This window comes from Bradysia coprophila (assembly GCF_014529535.1).
Source record: "Bradysia coprophila strain Holo2 chromosome X unlocalized genomic scaffold, BU_Bcop_v1 contig_35, whole genome shotgun sequence".
NCBI classification, from domain to species: Eukaryota; Metazoa; Arthropoda; class Insecta; order Diptera; family Sciaridae; genus Bradysia; species Bradysia coprophila.
In genome coordinates this window covers 2,860,150-2,879,406 of record NW_023503325.1, presented here as the reverse complement: position 1 = coordinate 2,879,406, position 19,257 = coordinate 2,860,150, and the positions used below count along the sequence as shown (strand labels likewise).

Sequence of the window (19,257 nt, the reverse complement as noted above, 5' to 3'; positions counted from 1 at the left end):
GGTAACATTTTAACAGACCAGTGCGCAACGGCAGTGCGCAACGGCAGTGCGCAACTTTGAGTCTGTCATAGGACGACGGCATGTAACCTATGCCAAATTGTTACATCACTCTACACGTAAATCATTCATTCAACGACCTTTGTTGTCTAGAAGGGCTAGAATGACAACCGCACATCGTAGAAAATCTAATTTGGTGTCAAAATGAAGGTATTGACGCCAAATGAAGAGTGGAATTGAAAAATAAAATTTTCGTTGGCTGGTTGAGGGAAATCACAAATTTCCCAATTTACAATTTGTCAGGCACGCTCAACCCGCCAACGATTACTTCATTTTTTTCAATTCCATTCTACATTTGGTTCGAATACCTTCACTCTGCCACCAATTTAGATTTTTTACGATGTTCGGTTACCGAGATATGCACTAGGGCTACCCTTTTAGCGCTAGATAACAAAAATCGTCAAACAAATAATCCACGCGTTTAGTGGTATGGTAGAAAGCCCTGTATAAAAAAGCGGACGAATCCGATATTTTAAATTTTTGTATGGGATTTCACATTCAAATGTTGATATCTCCACTGTTTTTAAAGAATAAGAGCCATATTCAGCTAGGTTTGCTTCTTTTATGGAGTTTTATCGATTGGCATACACATTTGTGTGAAATAGTTAGGAACAAATTTTTACTCAACATTTTACACATTTAATGTCGCATATAATCTCGGAGAATCGAGACTCCATTTTCAGCCAACCCAAAATGAACATTCAAATATTTACAACGTTGTGTCAACAAACAAAACCACGTTGTAGTCTGTCTCTCCACATTACATAAACAGATAATTGGTGTGACGTATACAGATCACGGTAATACAATCGTCTGTGTCTTTATGATTGTTTTTAAAACAATGAGTAATGCAGAGAGATTAAACTTGAACTTGATAATTCGGATGCTTTTCATTACCTAATTCGTAATACATTTGTTGAGTGTCGCTGAAAATAGAGCCAACGAGATATATTCGAGTGAATAAGTGATGGAGAAAAAACCAACTATTTTTTCCACTGGTATACTGGTATGCATCTGCATACTATCTAAGTCGAACTTTTACTTTCGGGTTTGACCTGAAACTTTCCAGTAATCACAAATTTTCACGAACAATTTCGGGTTCGGGTCAGATTCGGGTGGAACCAATTCAGGTTCGGTTCAAGTTCGGTTTGAAATCGAAAATTTCAGGTTCAGGTCATGTTCCGGTTGAACCTGAAATCTTAGTTCAGGTTTCGGTCGAAATCAGGTTCGAGTTCTCGTCAGACATTTGGGGGTCGGTCAAAAAGTAAAATTTATCAATGATTTTAAACCGTTTTGGCAACACTGAAGTGGCGACGTCATCTTTGATAAGTTTTAGTGTTATCCTAGTCTCACGTGTGAGAAACTTTGTTAGTACAACAAGGTCAGGTCACATTACCTTCAATTTAACCTGTTACAAACGGCTGTCATCTGTTATCGACAACGACAGGAAAAATAAACGACAAGCTCTGACTGATGAGGTCTTATATAGCAAAAAGCATGTTCAAAACAAATGAAGTAAAAGATTTCTAACAATCAATCTATGTAAATATTCAAATGAACTAATAGTGTAAACAGTAAAACTGTTAATTTGCCGTCTGTGACAGGTTAATTTAATTATTTATTCTAAAACATGTTAGGTACAATCACAGTATTCACTAAAAGGTACAAGGTACACGGTAACCAAATGTTTAAACAAAATGTGGAAAGAAGAAAATCTTATTTCAGATCTTACGTTACTTGATATCATTAACTCCGTTCGATGTAATTATGAATTCTGCCGAGTCTTGTCTCAGATCGGGTGCGAACATCACTCTAATCTTCCGAACCGGCTGTAATGTTGATTGTGAATTTTCATCCAACGTCCTACTGTTGTGATGAATTTGCAGTCGTGTGGTGACCAAATTTGCCCACAATAAACCGAGACATGGAACGTTCTGATTTTCGGGTGATGCGGACGTTTTACTATTGATGACAGCCGACATCTAGACACAAAAAGTCGGTTAGCTGATAGTTGGTGCGTTTCCCGGCCATTTATAGTCATCACCTGATTAACGCATACCACAGCACAACGATGTTTTTCGGACAGTTTGAGTAGAGCCTCACACAAGTCTCTCATTTGTTCAGCTCTTGCGATATAATTACTTGCGATCCGAAATACTGCGCCAATCGAATCAATTATTAATAGGCCAACGCGACTACGGTTCATCAGAATTGGTAGACCATGATTTACACATTCGAGTAGCTCCGTCTGCGAAAGATCATTCTATTAAAATTTGTCGCTTAACGAGATGGCTTCCTATCAAACATTCTGGCCGATCCAAGACACTTCGAATTGATCGGATCACTGTAATTCAAGGGAAAATTCTACATCATCGATTGATGTCAGATCCAAAGTTTCACGTGGAATTGACTATTCTGCAAATACCTCAGTGAGCACTTCCTTGATGAAAATGTTGTCGCTGAAATTGATGTGATCCACCTGACCACCGTGCTGCTTCTTGAAATGTTGAGCAATATCGAAGGTCCTTGATACCGGCACTGAAGATTCCGTACTGATATAAACCGCACCTGAACCGTACAATTTGTATTAAGCTTGTCCCATTGTATTTGCTTGAAAATTACCTCGTCCCAGTCCACCTAGATATTCGGGAAGTTGAACCGTTACAGCCAATTGCAAACATAGCTGGGACTTTCCACTACCAGCCTCTCCGCATATTTCAGTTATTCCAACAGTCGATATACCGTTGCCAAGTATTCTATCGATAGCCCTGCAGCCACTTGTAATCCGTTTCCACTTTCCAATCGCTATGCACTCTGCACCTGAATTCAATTGCTGTGATTTAGATGAATGACTTTGGAAGTGAATTGATTGCTACACTCAACTCGTTAATGGTTGATGACGGGGCATTACAAATTGTGAAACAGCATTTCGTATTTCCAGCACTTCCAATGTCGTAAAATTAAGTTCTTTGAATTTTTCATCTGTAGTCGCAAGAACCGAATACGTCGTGCCAGTGCAATTTGCTGGAAAACGAACACCTCAGCAATTCGTAGTCAAATTTAACTAGTCCATTCTCACCTTCCCGAAGACGTCTCACCAGATGTCCCGGTAACAATTGTGACAAGCATTCAATGGAAACGTTCATGGTTCGGATGTTATTCCAGATAGAGGGAAAAGCGGTTTAAAAAGAGGTAAACAACAACATTCTGTCGATACGGCAGGATACGGTAGTGCAGAATGGCTCTACATTGTACAACATCCAAACAAATGCAATATTTGGCGGCAAAGTGAATTTTCAACCTAGATATTAATCTTTTAATCATCTTGGGAATTAAAATTTAATTGATTTGAGACTCACTTTAATTTAACAGCAGATCATAGAGTCGCTAGAGTGATTGCATTTTAATCTATCGAGACCTCGATCGAGACCTTAGTTCAAAAATCAAAAAAAAAAAAAAAAAAAAAAACACATGACGTGACATCTCGACTCGACATCTGTTATCATTAGTAGGGACTGTAATCATAAATGAGAAATAATATATCTTTGTATTATATTATTCCCTTGACTGAAAGAAAATACCCTTTAATGTCCGCAACGCTAAGTTCACTTTGATATTTTGAAAATGTTCTACATTGACAAAAAACGTTAAATACAGAAAACGCCCGTACACTTGTGGACTCGATAACTCGAGTAATACTTAACCGATTTTCAAAATTTTGGTTTTAAGCGACCGAGAATGAAAATCATGAGGTTGGGTTCGTAAATGGGCAATATTGGGGTAATGAGATGGGAGTAATTCTCAATAGAGATAGTTCTCCTTGTTACCGCGATAACTTCCATAATTCCGATATCAGATTTCAAAGATTTTGTCTTAATCGACGAAGATTGAAACTCTTGAGGCTTAGTTTGCAGATGGATAATGTTCGAACAACGCGATGGGAGAAATTCTACACAGACGCTTTTTCTTGTTACCGCGCGATAACTTGAGTAATTTTTACCCGATTTTCAAATTTTTTTGCAACATTGGAATTTAATTGGACTAGTAACATGTGGGATATACGACAATTTTTGCGTTAAATCGTATTCTTAAAAGAATTTTTTTATTCCTAAAATGTTTGAACGAGTGTGAACACGAGTTTTATTTTTTCAAGATCTTGAAAAAATAAAACTCGTAATAATAGAGGTAGGCAAGAAATATGCCACCTTTTCAGCGCTTTTAGTAGACTATATAGGAGACTCATATTAGGAGTTAAACGTACCTCGCTGGACCTTCCACTCATAGCGCTTTTTAGGAGACGGTAACTCGCATAATCCCCCAGTTGAATAACATCCAGCCGTCCATAAAGATCGATTACAATAACTTCCACCTATCATTAACATCCATTTGAATATTGCCCATTTGAACAGCGACCAGTCCAATAACATCCTCTGTCTATTTTCGTCCATTCAAATATCATCCAATGTCCAACAAAATCCATCTCAAAAGCTTGCGCTCCAATATCATTCAGTTCAACAAAATCCACTGTCCATTATTATCCGCTTTAAAAAAAACACTCTCAAATCGTCCAGTCCAATAACATCCCACGTCCATTACCATCCACTTCAATAATGTCCATTCCAATATCATACAACTTAAGATCGCCTAGTTCAATTCCGTCAAGTTCATATAGATCCCACTTTCCAGTAACATCCGTTCCAATAAAATCCTATTCAATATTTGCTGGTACAACAAAATTCTCTGTCCAATAATTTCCAATTTAATATCGATCGGTTTAATATTTTCCAATTCAAAAGCATACGAAATGCTACTGTAGAAATAAATCCAGTTCAATATTGCCCAGTCCAACAATATCCACTTTAATATTATACATCATTAACAGGGAAGGAGTGACAAGAGAGTTATTCAATTTCTTTTTAGGAAGTGACTATTTGCACCCGGCGGGTACAAGTAGTAAAACTATTGTGGACTATTTACACCCGATGTGTGTGCTTTCGGTGCTTTCATAGCGATGGTAGCGATGATTGAAACAACTCAATACGAATAGTGTAAGAACCTTCGAATCGAAACAGCTCGATTTTCCTTACACGAATAGAGCCAATCGTTTCTTGGGCAAAGTAAGGTCCCTGACCATGATTAGCGGATGCGAAAACATGATCATGATTTGCTTATGTAAATTTACATGTAAAATACATTATACCGCAAATTACGATTCTCTTGGACTTTGATTGGCGGTATAATTTGTATGACGCTTTAGAGGAGGTATAAATATCGGTCTCTATTGAATTTCATATAAAATACCACAAATCATGGACACCATAACGCAAATCTCGATCCAATTGAAAAATTAAACTTAGTTAAAGAAATTCTTTAAATATCGATTAATGTTTGATTAATTGCGAAGCCAACTGTTCAATCTTCACAATAAAGTTAGCCATTACTCCTGGATGTCAAAGGCTTTCAAGAAAACGACGTACAAAGTTAAAAATTGTCACAATACCACACATCATGGTCAGGGACCTTACATCAAAAAATCCCATTGTATTACAACTAATAGATTTCTATTATTTCTACTGTATTTCGTCATATTTATTATGGATTTTTAGACACATTGCTTAGACTTTTGGATACACCTAGGAGAACTGTAACATCAAATATTCCGCATTAGAAATTCAACAAATTATTTTGTTGATGAATGAAAAACTATATTTATTGAACGTCTAAATTAAATTTATCTACTGTAAGTTGAAAATATTCATAATTTTCAGCATGAATCTAGTTAGCAAAGACAGTCAATTTACGCACGAAAATTTCCGTGCGCATAAGTTTCTATATTGGTTATATACCTTATGCATATAACCAATACATAAATTTATGCGCACGCAATTGACAGAATCCTACTACGATCATGTGTAGTAGGATTTTGTGTTGATGTGTTTTGCTTGAAGATTATGAATATTTCAACTAACAGTAGATAAAACCTTGTTGCTAACACGTTAGTAAATGGGGTTTTGCGCACACGATGTGTTGCCGATACGAGTGCGCAAAACAAGCCCATTTACTAACTAGTTTTCGTGCGTAAATTGACTGTCTTTGCTAACTAGATTCATGCTGAAAATTATGAATATTTTCAACTTACAGTAGATAAAATTATTTTGTTAGTGATTTATCAGTGGTTGGACTAAGCCTAATCCGTCCTTTACTTCTATATACTCAGTGAAGAATATAACCTGAAGTGAATCACAGGGTCCAGGGTAAAGGAAGAGTGCTAAACTCTGTTTGTTTTTATTTTGTTTTATTTTGTTTTTAGCTCCATTTTGATAGGCATTTCAGCTGTGTAATGAAGAAGGGGAACGCCAGCTCGCTGTGATTCACTTCAGGTTATATTCTTCACTGAGTATATAGAAGTAAAGGACGGATTAGGCTTAGTCCAACCACTGATAAATCACTAACTAGTTAGCAAAATAGCTATTCCAAACTAAAAACCAAACTATTTTATGGTAGTGCTAATATTACTTCCAAATGAACTGATATCATTATTGGGATGAGTGGTTGTAAATAAAACAGCGGAAAATGTTAAATTGTGCGATAAGAAGCTGTGCTGCTTGATATTGGAATGGACATTATTGAAGTGGATGTTAATGGACGTGGGATGTTATTGGACTGGAGTGAATTTTTTTGGACTGGACGATTTTAGAGTGGATTTTTTTAAAGCGGATAATAATGGACAGTGGATTTTGTTGAACTGAATGATATTGGAGCGCAAGCTTTTGAGATGGATTTTGTTGGACATTGGATGATATTTGAATGGACGAAAATAGACAGAGGATGTTATTGGACTGGTCGCTGTTCAAATGGGCAATATTCAAATGGATGTTAACGGACAGTAATTTATATTCAACTAGACGAAATTGAAATGGATATTACTGTAATGAATTCTATTCGACAGTGGATACTATCGAACTCCACAATATTCAGACCGTCGCTTTTGCACTCGGCCATAATCACCTGGAAATTTTTCCAATGGATGTTATTGGACAGCGGATATTGTTGGAATGAATAAACTTCTAATTGATGATGTTGGACTGGATGTTAATGGATGCTTGTGGATCTTATTAGACTGGGGGATTATTCATGTCATCTTAGGAGACAGTATAGAGCAAAAGAGTAAAACATCGCTCGCTGGGCCAGCAACTCATAGCTCTTTTTGTTTTTGCAGAAAATTAAATTAAATTTGAGTAAAATGAAGCATGTGATGGCTGCTGTTTTCTAAATAAAAGAGACGTTGAATTTTCATGTGACTATAATTTTGTGATGTTGTAACAACGATATGGGAGAAATTATACTAACACGCTTTTTCCTTGTTATCGTGATAACTTAACACGTAGGGGATAATGCCCGAGCACTTTAGGCACGAAATTTTTGCAACAATCTAGAAGTCTAGAACAATCTTGCTTGCTTGATAACACGATAACTCGAGTAATTCTCAGAGACTTCTAAAATCGCCGATTTGAAAATATTAAGTGTTTTCGACCAGTATCATAATTCATGTGGTTAAATTCGAACATTGGATTTTTATTGGACTGGTAATCTGGGATATACGACAATGTTTGCGTGAAATTTGAGTAAAATGAAGCATGTGATGACTGCTGTTTTCTAAATAAAAGAGACGTCACCTTTTCATGTGACTTTAATTTTGTGATCTCAAAAACACCACCTCATTTAAAAATGGTTAGAAAACTAAGACTGGAATTATAGAAAAAAATGCCAGTCAATGGACCTGACCCTCCCAAGTGGTGGGGCCTAGTATCATCGCTTAGCTGCAATTTTAATACCTGATGGAATTCTAATTCTTCAGTTCCTGGCTGCAATTGAAAATACAATACATTAAGAAATACTTTTTCGAAGTAATCTCCTTGGACCTTCCAATTTGAATCCTTTTTTATCTGTGTAAACAATGCATACATATGTCATTTCTATACTTAATCATGCCGTCCATTTATCGTAGATTGAGCGTAGTTAATCCCAAAATTTACAGCAATATATTGTTTAAAAAATCTTCGTTTATTGGCTGTGTTCAAAAAGTAAATCTTTTCTTCTAATGTTGAATATCGGATTTTATAATATGAATTTAATTTTTTGAATTTTGAGACGGAAATATGAGCGATACAACAACTGGACCGGACTGGGATATAAAAATCGCCGTTTTCACGTTCAGTCAAATAATTCACAACGAAGTTCTGCAATCTAAAAAAAATCGAAAAGGTATATAATACTTCAAGTTGGCAGTATAATTTTCGAACAATGATTAACTTTATCGTTCCACAATGAGTAAAGTATAGTTTCCACTTAAAAAGAGCACTCCGTTTAGCCTCCGTCTACATGACAGTTGTAAAATAGAACAAAAGAACTGTCACGCAAACGGAGAGGAAATTGAATTTATTCTGGTATATATATTATGGTTTTCACTAGTGAACGAAAGTCCACATTCACTCACTAGTAAAGTAAATTTAATTTCCTAACAAATGATTTTCAAATTTCGTATCTCAAAAGACCGACTCGAAGGCAGTGCTATCGCTGATTTTTGCGGTAGTGACGATAACAATTTCCACAGACTCATAATGTTCGTAATAAAGCTCATTTCGAGTTCAGATTGCAATGCCGTTAACCGAATTGAACGCGATAGTTGAAAGGACCTCAAATAAAATAATAATTAGTCGGTACGGTCATTGCACTTTATTAGAGTTGAATAATTTTTTAAACGCGTGTGATGTCAACAATTGTGAAAAAACATTCTGCCTCGGCGACTATTGTCTTGTTATTTTTCACAATGACAACGATGCAAAAACGGCATTAGTGTCTATTCAAGGATAGATTTCGATCGTTCCATAATTGAATTTATAGGTGAGCTTTTGTTATATAATCAAGCTAACTTAAAAAACCACACTTCGTCCAATTAATGTACCGGGTTTTTTTATATCCAAGGTTGTGGTGGTGGCAACGGCGGGAATGGCAGTATTATGCAAACGCAAAACATTCAGTCGAATTTGATATTGCGGCGAAGTATGGAAGCATTGAAGCTGCAATTGGTTGGCAGAAACTTTTTTGACGCAGTTGCAAAAGTAAGATCGTTTGTGGGAACACTCCATTCGGCTCAGTTACATTTCAATTCATTTTTCTTTTCTTCGTAAATCAGGTCGATATTCCTCAACGTCAGTTGCAACTCTGCCCTGGCTATCTCACTTCTATTAGACAATACTACAAGGACAAGTATTACTTGTCGATTCGTGATGTCAATCAATTGAAATGGAATCTGCAGGGTGATCTGCTATGCAAGGAACTAGATAAATTATCTCCGAACACAACACCACACAAACATTATGTTGGCTTTCGTTATGTAAATCCGCTGACCGAGGAGCTGGTGAAAACTTTCTATTTCCTAATTCTACAATTTTTTAAATTTCAGGCTGTAAACAGAGGAGACGCTTATCCATCGGAAGTTGGTGCTTCCGTTCAGTTAGTAATGAATGAATTGAAACATTGCAATCCATATAGCTTGGCGTGGCAATCGAAAGTCGGTCCATTACCATGGCCATTTACCGATGCCCTGAAGGTATGTCTTTTTCGTCAGACGTTCAACCGTTTTTCGATTTATTATTGAATCTTTGACCAAAACAGGGCTATGTGAAACAAGGTCAGAAAAATTTTATACTCGTACCGATAGCGTTCGTGAACGAGCACATTGAAACGTTGCATGAACTTGACATTGAATACTGTGATGAATTAGCCAAAGAGGTGAGTGATGTTCACATAATAGTATGTTGTGTTACAAGTATTGTAATGTTGATTTTTTCAGCACTAGACCCAAGTTTTCCTTACGAGCGGAGCGAGTAAGGAAAATTGGGTCGTGTGCTGAAAAAATCTCATTACAATACGTGTAACACATCATGCTTTGTGCCAACCTAGAATTGAAATAGACAAATGCACAAAAATTCAGAATTTTCATTGTAAACAATCACTCTTCGAATTTGATCGATCACGTTGCTTTGCATTTTTTTTTAAACGAATGCTGTAATAACTCATACGAATTTCATTTCAACACTGGTTTGAGTGTTGTAATAAGCCATGAAAACGGGTGTTGTAATTTTGGACATTTCAATCTAGTTATCGATATTGAAATCCGTCGTATTTCAATTCTCGGTGGCACAAAACAAGTATCCGCAACGATCGTTAATCGAAATATAACTCTAAAAGATTGGCGCCGAATGATCATCAAATATTTATAAACGCTTTATCCGATATCGTAATCAATCATTTGAATAGTTCGGTCACCGTCAATCCTAAATTCTTATTGCGATGTCCGCACTGTGAGATTAGTGAAGTTCACGCCCGAAGTGCGTTTTAGCTTGAACCGAAAAAAAAAGTTGCAACGCTACCTCCTTTAAGTCACCGACAATTTTTGTGATGACAATTCTTGTGATGTCACAAATAATTTGTGACAACACAAAATATTTGTGACATCACAAAAATTGTCATCACAAAATATTTGTGATACTCAATATTTGTGATGTCACAAATATTTTGTGTTGTCACAAATTTTGAGCATCACAAATATTTGTGATAAAAAATTTTGTGATATTACAAAACGGAAAAATATGGGTTATTCGTAAATTTTCATACAACGAAAACAAAGAAAATTTAAGCCACAATCGCATTTACACCGTTTAGTTCTTTGTTTACGTTTTAATAACAATAAAAAGTTGGAGGAACTTCCATTGTTCGTTCGTAAACGGAATGCTAAACGGCATAAGTGCGCGGATAGATGGTGGTTTCGCGGCTAAAATCAAATTTAAACTCGTAGCTCATAATAAAAAGAGGTACCGGGGACCTTATTAAAGTAGTGGCCAAAAGTTGTCGCCAAAAAAAAACTTGTAATCTCACTACCTTTTTCAAATCTCATCAAATCCTTGGACTTATAGGAAAGTAAGTTTCGGTTATTATCACAGAAATAGGCGTAAGTGGAAAAAGTGAAAATTCTATATATAGGAGGATTTTGTATTTTTCGGCGACAACTTTTGGCGACTACTTTATCCTATTAGACAAAAGTAGTCGCCCAAAATAAAAGCTAATAGAGATCGTTCTATTAGAGATCTCCTTACATTATGTAAAAGGAAAAATGCTATGGGTTCGTTCTATTAGAGTTTTCGTTACAATTTGTAAAAGGGCAATCCTGTGAGGTCGAACTAAATGCCTTTACGGCGTGAAGAGTTACACAGACTAATTACGAGACGATGCGAGAAAAAAAAATTAACTCCTAAGTTACCGACACCGTTCCGGCGCCCGGCTCGCATTGCGGCCCTCCGCTTCGCTCCGGGGCAATGGGCCGGATCGCTCGGCGTGTTAAAACGCTTTTTTATGTGCAATGAAAATTGGTATCCATTTCGTAAAAAGATGAATTCTGTATTTTTATTAAAAAATTTTATGTTTCAAATAAAAAATATAATTTTTCAGATAATTATAATTAGCCTATGTAATTCTTCTCGCCGTAAGGGCGTTTAGTTCGTTCCTACGGAATTTATCCTTTTACGAAATGTAACGTAAAGGAGTTTCGTTCGTTCCTACAGAATTCATCTTTTTACGAATGAATACCAATTCTCATTGCACATAAAAAGGCGTTTTAACACGCCGAGCGATCCGGCCCATTGCCCCGGAGCGAAGCGGAGGGCCGCAATGCGAGCCGGGCGCCGGAACGGTGTCGGTAACTTAGGAGTTAATTTTTTTTTCTCGCATCGTCTCATAATTAGTCTGTGTAACTCTTCACGCCGTAAAGGCATTTTTTTTTTTTTTATTAAGGGTAGTGTTGTTCTGCTCATTTCTGTGCAGAACGCGCACGGAGGCCTCCGTTGGGCCTATTGTGCTCACTATTTTTTTGGTTAGACATTTGAAGTTTTTTGGGATCATCCAAGCTAGCTAAGTAGTTTGGAATTTCCTTCGGTTGCAAAGATCTGTTTCTCCAGGCCGCACCTGAGAAAGCATTCGGTTTTGTCAACATATTTTTTCATATTATTAGTAATGAAAGCGTGACAATAAAAACGAAGTCATTGTGTTCCCGAACACTAAAAACAACAATGACACATACATACATACACACAGCATAAATGTAATTTAAGCTGCATTGTTTTTCATGTAGAAGAGACAAATAAATGAATGTCCAAATCTGTAAAACAAAAGAAAAGTTCACATTCGAACCGAAAGCCCAAAGGCCAAAAAGTTCCTAGGAACATTAAAGTCGGACTTTATGAGAGACCAACCATTACGCCTTCCGGCAAAAGTTCTTTCGAACCAATTGCATCACTCATCGCATTATGATGGCATTTAGCGATCCAATTCGAAACACTGATTTTTACTCACTCGAAGCACATGTACGCAAACAATTAAAATATTACAAAGGTCACACACAAAAGACCAAATTCATACACAATTGTATAGCGAGTTGAAAAATGAAAAGAAATAAATTTTGATTTTGTCAAAAATCTATAAAATTGCAAGGTGGAATCACTGTTCACTATTAATCACGGATGTAAAATTATTAAAATTAAGAAAATTGTCACAGAATAAATGAAGTTGCACAAGAAATAATTTGTTTATGAGAGCTGTGATGAAACACGTCCGCTCTCCATGACGCCTTTTACGAGATACATTACGTTACATTACGAAAGGCATTTAGTTCGACCTCACAGGATTGCCCCTTTTACAAATTGTAACGAAAACTCTAATAGAACGAACCCATAGCATTTTCCCTTTTACATAATGTAACGAGATCTCTAATAGAGCGATCTCTATTAGCTTTTATTTTGGGCGACTACTTTTGCCTAATAGGATAAAGTAGTCGCCAAAAAATACGAAATTCTCCTATATAGAGAATTTTTACTTTTTGTACTTACGCGTATTTCTGTGATAATAACCAAAACTTACTTTCCTATAAGTCCAAGGATTTGATGAGATTTGAAAAAGGTAGCGAGATTACAAGCTTTTTTTGGCGACAACTTTTGGCCACTACTTTAATGGTCCTCTTTTTATTATGAGCTACGAGTTTAAATTTGATTTTCGCCGCGAAACTTAAGTTTTCTTTGTTTTTGTTGTATGAAAATTTACGAATAACCCATATTTTTCCGTTTTCTAATATCACAAAAGTTTTTATCACAAATATTTTGTGACATCACAAAAATTGAGCATCACAAAATATTTGTGATTCTCAAAATTTGTGACAACACAAAATATTTGTGACATCACAAATATTGCGTATCACAAATATTTTGTGATGACAATTTTTGTGATGTCACAAATATTTTGTGTTGTCACAAATTATTTGTGACATCACAAAAATTGTCATCACAAAAATTGTCGGGGACTTAAAGGAGGTGCAACGCTTCCATATTATGAAAAATCCTGATTGAGAATATCGTGATTTGAGTAGATTCAACGCTACGATGTGAATTTATCAGAGCTGATCAATGGTGACGGGAATGCCCTTAATGTATAAACATGAGAAAATTTGTCGAGATAAAATATTTATATTCAGAAATTAAAATGTGAGGCGTATGTTCTCTGCCGATGTGCAAAATCATGCACTATACACGTACAAATGCAGAATTACATATTACAACTGTGTGATTAAAAAAAAGGAATTAATACATTGTATCCGAACGCGCACAGAAGCCGCCGTACTAGGGTATATTGTTTACCTTAGATAGTGACCACAACTGGTCGCGAATATTCGAGACTACATTAGCGGCTTATCGGTTCATTTTCCCAATCATTTAAGTCTTTTAGATTTGAAGATTTGTGTTCAATTTCCGAGAAATTTTTTCCATTATCATTTTCAACAAGATGATAAGACGATCATTTGGCATATCTCTAATGATTCTCTGTGATTATTGCCATCGAAGCAGGAAACATGATTCAATTTTAATCTCTGAATTAATTTTCGTGATAGATTAAATAGGTAGGCCTGCACTGGACGAAAATATAAATCTTCGAGAAATATTATCTGCTGTATTTTGCAAGGCTGCAACAAAGTTTACAGCCTTGGTATTTTGCAACGTTCCACAAAAAAAAGTTAATTTAACAAAAATAAGCGGAACATCGTCGCCAGTTAGTATTGATTTCTCGATTTTATGGGACTATTATACTCACGGCAGAGTAAAATAAACCAGGCACGAACGGTTCATTTTTGAAACGTCAAATAAAAGACCTAATACACTGTATGAAAATGAACTCAAATAAACACTGACATAAATTGAAAAATTTTATTCGCAAAAAAATAAGGCTACTGGATAATTCAGGTCACTCGGCAAATCATGAGCTCCTGCCTGGTTTACTTTACTCTGGCGTGATTATACTAGATCTAAGTCTCAAACAAAAACAGGAATTGTGGCGCAAGTTGTTAACGAATTTTAGAAAATTTTTAAAATCATTTTTAGACATCTAGGGATGGTAAGAATTTTTTGTGGACGGAGAGATTAAATATCCGTTTAGAAAATCTGTTCTAGGGCTTGGTTTAGTGCTATGGGGATGTTCAATGCTTTTATTATGTGACATTATGTGGAATTTTTAATTCGGCCCTGGTTGTTAATGTGTCTGAATTTTGTTGTCCACCTTTTCGTCTTCTGAATCAGAACTCGAGCCTGAGTCCAATTACGAATTAGATAAGCTCGGCGATGATCGATAAATATCGATATTTGATAATCGGATGAGTATCGATTATTGATAATCAAAAAGTACTAAGATAAAAGATGTTTTAGTTTTTAGTAAATTAAAAACGGGCAAACTGAGCTCCACCTTGACCTTGAAGGCTATTTCAATACAAAATTAGTTTGTTCGAGTGTTAATCTAAAATTTTCGGTAAAAAACGGATGGGAATAACGTTATTAGTTTCGGTTGATCGTTAAAAACAAATCAGTTTACCAATATTTTTATCCAATTAGTGCTTTATAACAGTGGAGTAGAGGGGAGAGAATAAGGCTGATCACACCGCAAGCGCACGTACGAAAACTTCTCTGCATTTTTGCACTTTTCGTAACGCCACTGAGTTTTATCGCACACAAACTGCCATTATAAATATCTCTATTCCTATAGTCGCCGGTTCGGATACATATAAGTATACTTTCTTCTTCAAGCATTCATGTAAGAAAACTCGTATCTCATTCACCGTCAATACACACAAATAACAGCTGTGCTCGACAGAAGAAAAATATTTATTGGTATACATATCGCCGGTCGTATCGCGGCGGTCTAAGTTTAGTTGCATTTTCGCATATGTACAAGGCACAAGTGAATATTAATTTAATCGTAATAATTTTGGCGTGTATTGATAAAAATATGAGTGGTACAGTTGACTGGAAACCTTTAGAGCTCCAATTCCAAAAGGTCCATAAATTGTTCATCAATCTGGAAGCCAATGAAAAACGACTGTTCACCGAACACTTTATTAAAGTGTACAAACATGTCACTGAGTCTATGGGTGGAATCGATGAGTTTTTCACGAAGGTTTTCAAACGACAACAATTAGCCGGTAGCTACGCAGGTTAGTCAATGAAATTTATCTACGAATTTCATTCCGTTTTGAACGCAGGTTCTCTTTTCGTATTGAACAGATCGTATTAAAGTCGGTCAACCAAATGAATATGATTCACTCATGATATTGGATTTTCCGGATCCGATTGTGGAGAAATCAAGACCCGGTTTTGTTAAAATTAACGTCAGGGATGGAATTAAATTGAAATGGTCAACAATCGAGGAGAAGAATTACAAGACGTTAATAGACAATGACGGGTACCTATTGCAAGACAAAGTTTTGGGCTGGTTACGGAACTTAATCTACGACGTTGTGAAAAACAGCAACAGCGTATTTCGAATCGGTAAAAGCGAGTACAGCGTAAAGCATTCGTCGAATGGTCCCGCCGTAACGTTAGACCTGACAATTACAAAATGTGAGCATGGTACGACTGGTCACTTTTCCATAGACTTTGTTGGAGCGTTGGCGTTTGATTTCCAGAAAAAATGGTTTGCTGACTTTACGCCACCGTTCCTTACATCAAAAAACTGGAACGCAATAGCGAAACCGAGTAAAACCGTCAAGAAACAAAATCAAGAATGGACTTGCAGCTATGCTGATATTGAAAGAGAGTATCTTCGTGATACTCAGACGTTGAAGCAATTGATAAGGATATTTAAGAAAATTCGGGACACGCATAGTTTAACCAATTTGAAGAGCTACTATATCAAAGTTATATTCCTTCATCAACGAAAGAAACAAGACAATGACTATTGGAAAAAATCGCTTGGCGTCTTATTTTCGGAAATGTTTGACATTCTCTTGAAAACGTTAGAGCAAGGCAAATTAATGTCCTTTTGGCACAAAGAGTACAACATGTTCGGCGAATTAGAAAAAAGCCAAATTACTGATATGTTCAATAAATTAAAGAAAATCAAAGATAAAATTAACAAAAGCCTGGTCGACAAACAACCAGAGAACATTCTTTCCGTAATATTAACCGAGAAAGAATTGAAAAAACTTGAAGTGTCTTCAAATGGAAATACTTTATCTGCTGCCACTACTTCAGCTTCAGATGTTACTTGTAAAGTCAATGAAGTTAAAAGTTGCACAGTTTCGTAAGTCGCCATAAATCAGACACTCATGGACGAAAAAAAAAATTATATAAAATTTTTTGCGTATCTTACAGACAACATTTGAATAAAAAGACGATGGCTAAATTACAAATTTCGTCCTAGACGGAGCTGTTGTCGTTTAAACCGCCTGTCCTAATCATTTATCAATCGTTGACATACGTTACTTTCTTGAAATTATACATCAAATTGATGATTTTTTAATCTTATTAATTTGTGTACTTTGCGGATCAAATATATTGAAGTCAAATTCTTTTTATTTATTTTACCTAAAAGGTATTTACAAGACCGACTCGTGAGTTAGAGCCCTTGGTGTGAAACAGGCACAGGGCGGCAAGCAGTGTTTGCTTTTAGATCGGCCACATTTGAACATATTTCGTCTGTTTTAGCTTTATTGGATAGGTATTGACCGTACCAATCAGGAAAAAAAAAGTTTTTGAAATTATGTTCTCCGGAGCGTGAGCTAGGTCTCTTGGAGTGAGCTTATATGTGGCTACTCGGCCGTACAGTGAACGTGGAGTATTTTGTCAATATCTCGAGTAAATTTTGACCGAATTTCATGATTTTGTTTTGTTTGAAAGGTAAATAAATGTGAATCGTCAGTACTATTTCAGGTCTCCTAACAAAATGGCTTCCGGCGGCCATATTGGATTTTAGTAAAATGGAAATATCTTGGGAAAAATGGTACTTAGAGAGTTTCTTTTAACAGAGAAGTAATTTCTTTTGTGTGGGGGGTTTTAGGAATCCCATATGTTGACTTCTATATATATATATGTACAGCTATATTGAGCAATATACAGTCATGTAGAGCTACATAATAGCAAATTCATTTGTGGAATTTTTATTTATAGTGAAATATAGGTAAATATAGCGGTATATAGCTGTTTAAATAGGAATTTATGAAAGTTGACTTCGTACGGGGCTGTCTATATTGCCTCCGGCAATTTATTTGTATATGATAACAAGGCAAAGAGGGGATAATGCAAGTGATTTTAAAGCACGAATAGCTTTTCTGCAGAGAAGAAAATGAAGTAAGAGAAATGAAGAGTTTCACAATAAAGGCTTTTGATACGAATAGGTGTTTCGTACGGGTCGGCGTTAGCTATGTTTTTTTGTGAAAGCGAGAGAGAACCTTTTAAAATATGTGAAAAGGTTTTCTCAAAAATAGTCAAAGTGATTGGGAGTTGTAGTGGTTTGTATATGATTTTACACCTTACCACTTAAATGTCAATTTTTGGCTAAACACATTCTTAAAATCGATTTTTAGCCGTGAAGCCAATGGCACATTTTTGGCCAAAGGGTCTTCTAAAATCGATTTTAAGGATGCGTAGGCCAAAATTGACATTTAAGTGCTAAGGTTCGTTCAAATGAAAACCTAGATTTTTTTATTTTATTATTTCCTTCTTGTTACAAGCGCGTGTCTAACTTTAATTCATAAAATAAAAATCTAGATCTTCATTTGATCAACAAAATTCTTGTGGAATCAATTACAAACCACAACAACTCACAAATTAGTAAACATATCGAATTTCATTTTTCTCTCCTTGTATGAACCCTTTAGGATTTAGAGATTTCCGGAAAAGTTACCAACGATTCCTGCATAAGAAAAAATTATATTTTAATTTCTTTTATATTCGAACGAAAATTCATTTAAGACCAGGTTGGGTGGTCATCACGAGTCATAACCACTCATTTATATCAACTAATAAAATTGATACATTAATTAGTTAATAAATAGTATCGCCGAACACTTCTTCGTTTCACCACTTCGAATCGCTGTCGTATCACGTTGGGAGGGATTCTTATGAAAAACAGAAGACCGAAATCGGACGCATTTTCTATTGGAATTTTTTATATGTGCCCATTAAGGTATTCGATCCTAGAAGCCAAAACCACTTTCAAAAAAATTCTTCGAAGCTTGCCACTGTATATGCAATTACCTTTCTAATGACACCACATACGACCCTGTACGTTTCGTGTACCTCGAGAAATTTCTGTAAGAAAAGTGTAAGTTTTCAGTGTTTTTTCGGTTGAAAACTTCAACTGTGCATATCTCAGTGTGGATCAATTTTAAACCCAATAAGACCCTATTTGCCCCGGAAGTACATGCAATTGCCTTTCTAATGCCACCCCAGACGACCCTGTACGACTCGTGTAACTGGAGAAATTTTTGTAAGAAAAGTGCATGTTTTCGGTTTTTGATCACCTCACACTAGCCACACAAGCTTCGAAGAATTTTTTGAAAGTGGTTTTGGCTTCTGGGGTCGAACACCTTAATGGGCACATATAAAAAGTTCCAATAGAAAATGCGTCCGATTTCGGTCTTCTGTTTTTCAGAAGAATCCCTCTGAACGAAATGAAAATTTATTATATCTATGTTAGGAAATCAACAGACGGAAAGAAATGACAGTAGAATGTTGCTGTAATCAGTTACTTCGACATCTGAACTGTGATAACATTTATCCCAAGATTCATCATTATCTTATGAATAAAAGTTGTTTGGCATCTGCT

At 35.9% G+C, this 19,257-nt stretch overlaps 3 protein-coding genes across 5 annotated transcripts; 2 read left to right on the top strand and 1 right to left on the bottom strand.

Annotated features, from left to right (window-relative positions):
• Window positions 1-1,655: 1,655 nt before the first annotated feature.
• Window positions 1,656-3,276, bottom strand: LOC119069558 (DNA repair protein XRCC3-like). 3 transcript variants are annotated; one of them, XM_037173639.1, is made up of 7 exons: window positions 3,137-3,276; window positions 2,941-3,081; window positions 2,680-2,877; window positions 2,483-2,625; window positions 2,371-2,421; window positions 2,102-2,320; window positions 1,656-2,039 (listed from the first exon to the last, which is right to left on the bottom strand). In XM_037173639.1, the coding sequence occupies exons 1-7, from the start codon at window positions 3,201-3,203 to the stop codon at window positions 1,791-1,793; spliced, it is 1,068 nt and encodes a 355-aa protein (XP_037029534.1). In that variant the 5' UTR covers window positions 3,204-3,276; the 3' UTR covers window positions 1,656-1,790. The 3 variants fall into 3 exon arrangements, with proteins under 3 accessions (XP_037029534.1, XP_037029535.1, XP_037029536.1); XM_037173640.1 differs by having other exon boundaries at window positions 2,102-2,305; window positions 3,137-3,275; XM_037173641.1 differs by lacking the exon at window positions 2,371-2,421 and having other exon boundaries at window positions 2,102-2,305; window positions 3,137-3,270.
• Window positions 3,277-5,325: 2,049 nt separating this feature from the next.
• LOC119069554 lies at window positions 5,326-16,997 on the top strand. Its single transcript, XM_037173635.1, has 5 exons — window positions 5,326-5,331; window positions 8,530-8,538; window positions 15,357-15,643; window positions 15,714-16,731; window positions 16,803-16,997. Exons 3-5 carry the CDS (start codon window positions 15,376-15,378, stop codon window positions 16,849-16,851), a joined length of 1,335 nt encoding a protein of 444 aa, XP_037029530.1. The 5' UTR covers window positions 5,326-5,331; window positions 8,530-8,538; window positions 15,357-15,375; the 3' UTR covers window positions 16,852-16,997.
• On the top strand, window positions 9,078-14,062 carry LOC119069451 (ferrochelatase, mitochondrial-like). The gene is made up of 5 exons (XM_037173506.1): window positions 9,078-9,179; window positions 9,254-9,454; window positions 9,524-9,670; window positions 9,736-9,852; window positions 14,054-14,062. Exons 1-5 carry the CDS (start codon window positions 9,078-9,080, stop codon window positions 14,060-14,062), a joined length of 576 nt encoding a protein of 191 aa, XP_037029401.1.
• Window positions 16,998-19,257: the final 2,260 nt, after the last annotated feature.

Coding starts and splice junctions, on each gene's coding strand:
- LOC119069558 (XM_037173639.1), bottom strand. CDS start 3,203: ATGAACGTTTCCATTGAATGCTTGTCACAATTGTTACCGGGACATCTG. Junction 3,082..3,136: donor GGTGAGACGTCTTCGGGAAG/GTGAGAATGGAC, acceptor TTCGTTTTCCAG/CAAATTGCACTGGCACGACG. Junction 2,626..2,679: donor TCTAGGTGGACTGGGACGAG/GTAATTTTCAAG, acceptor TGTACGGTTCAG/GTGCGGTTTATATCAGTACG.
- LOC119069554 (XM_037173635.1), top strand. CDS start 15,376: ATGTACAAGGCACAAGTGAATATTAATTTAATCGTAATAATTTTGGCG. Junction 15,644..15,713: donor ATTAGCCGGTAGCTACGCAG/GTTAGTCAATGA, acceptor CGTATTGAACAG/ATCGTATTAAAGTCGGTCAA. Junction 16,732..16,802: donor GTTAAAAGTTGCACAGTTTC/GTAAGTCGCCAT, acceptor CGTATCTTACAG/ACAACATTTGAATAAAAAGA.
- LOC119069451 (XM_037173506.1), top strand. CDS start 9,078: ATGCAAACGCAAAACATTCAGTCGAATTTGATATTGCGGCGAAGTATG. Junction 9,180..9,253: donor TTTTTGACGCAGTTGCAAAA/GTAAGATCGTTT, acceptor TTCGTAAATCAG/GTCGATATTCCTCAACGTCA. Junction 9,671..9,735: donor CATTTACCGATGCCCTGAAG/GTATGTCTTTTT, acceptor TGACCAAAACAG/GGCTATGTGAAACAAGGTCA.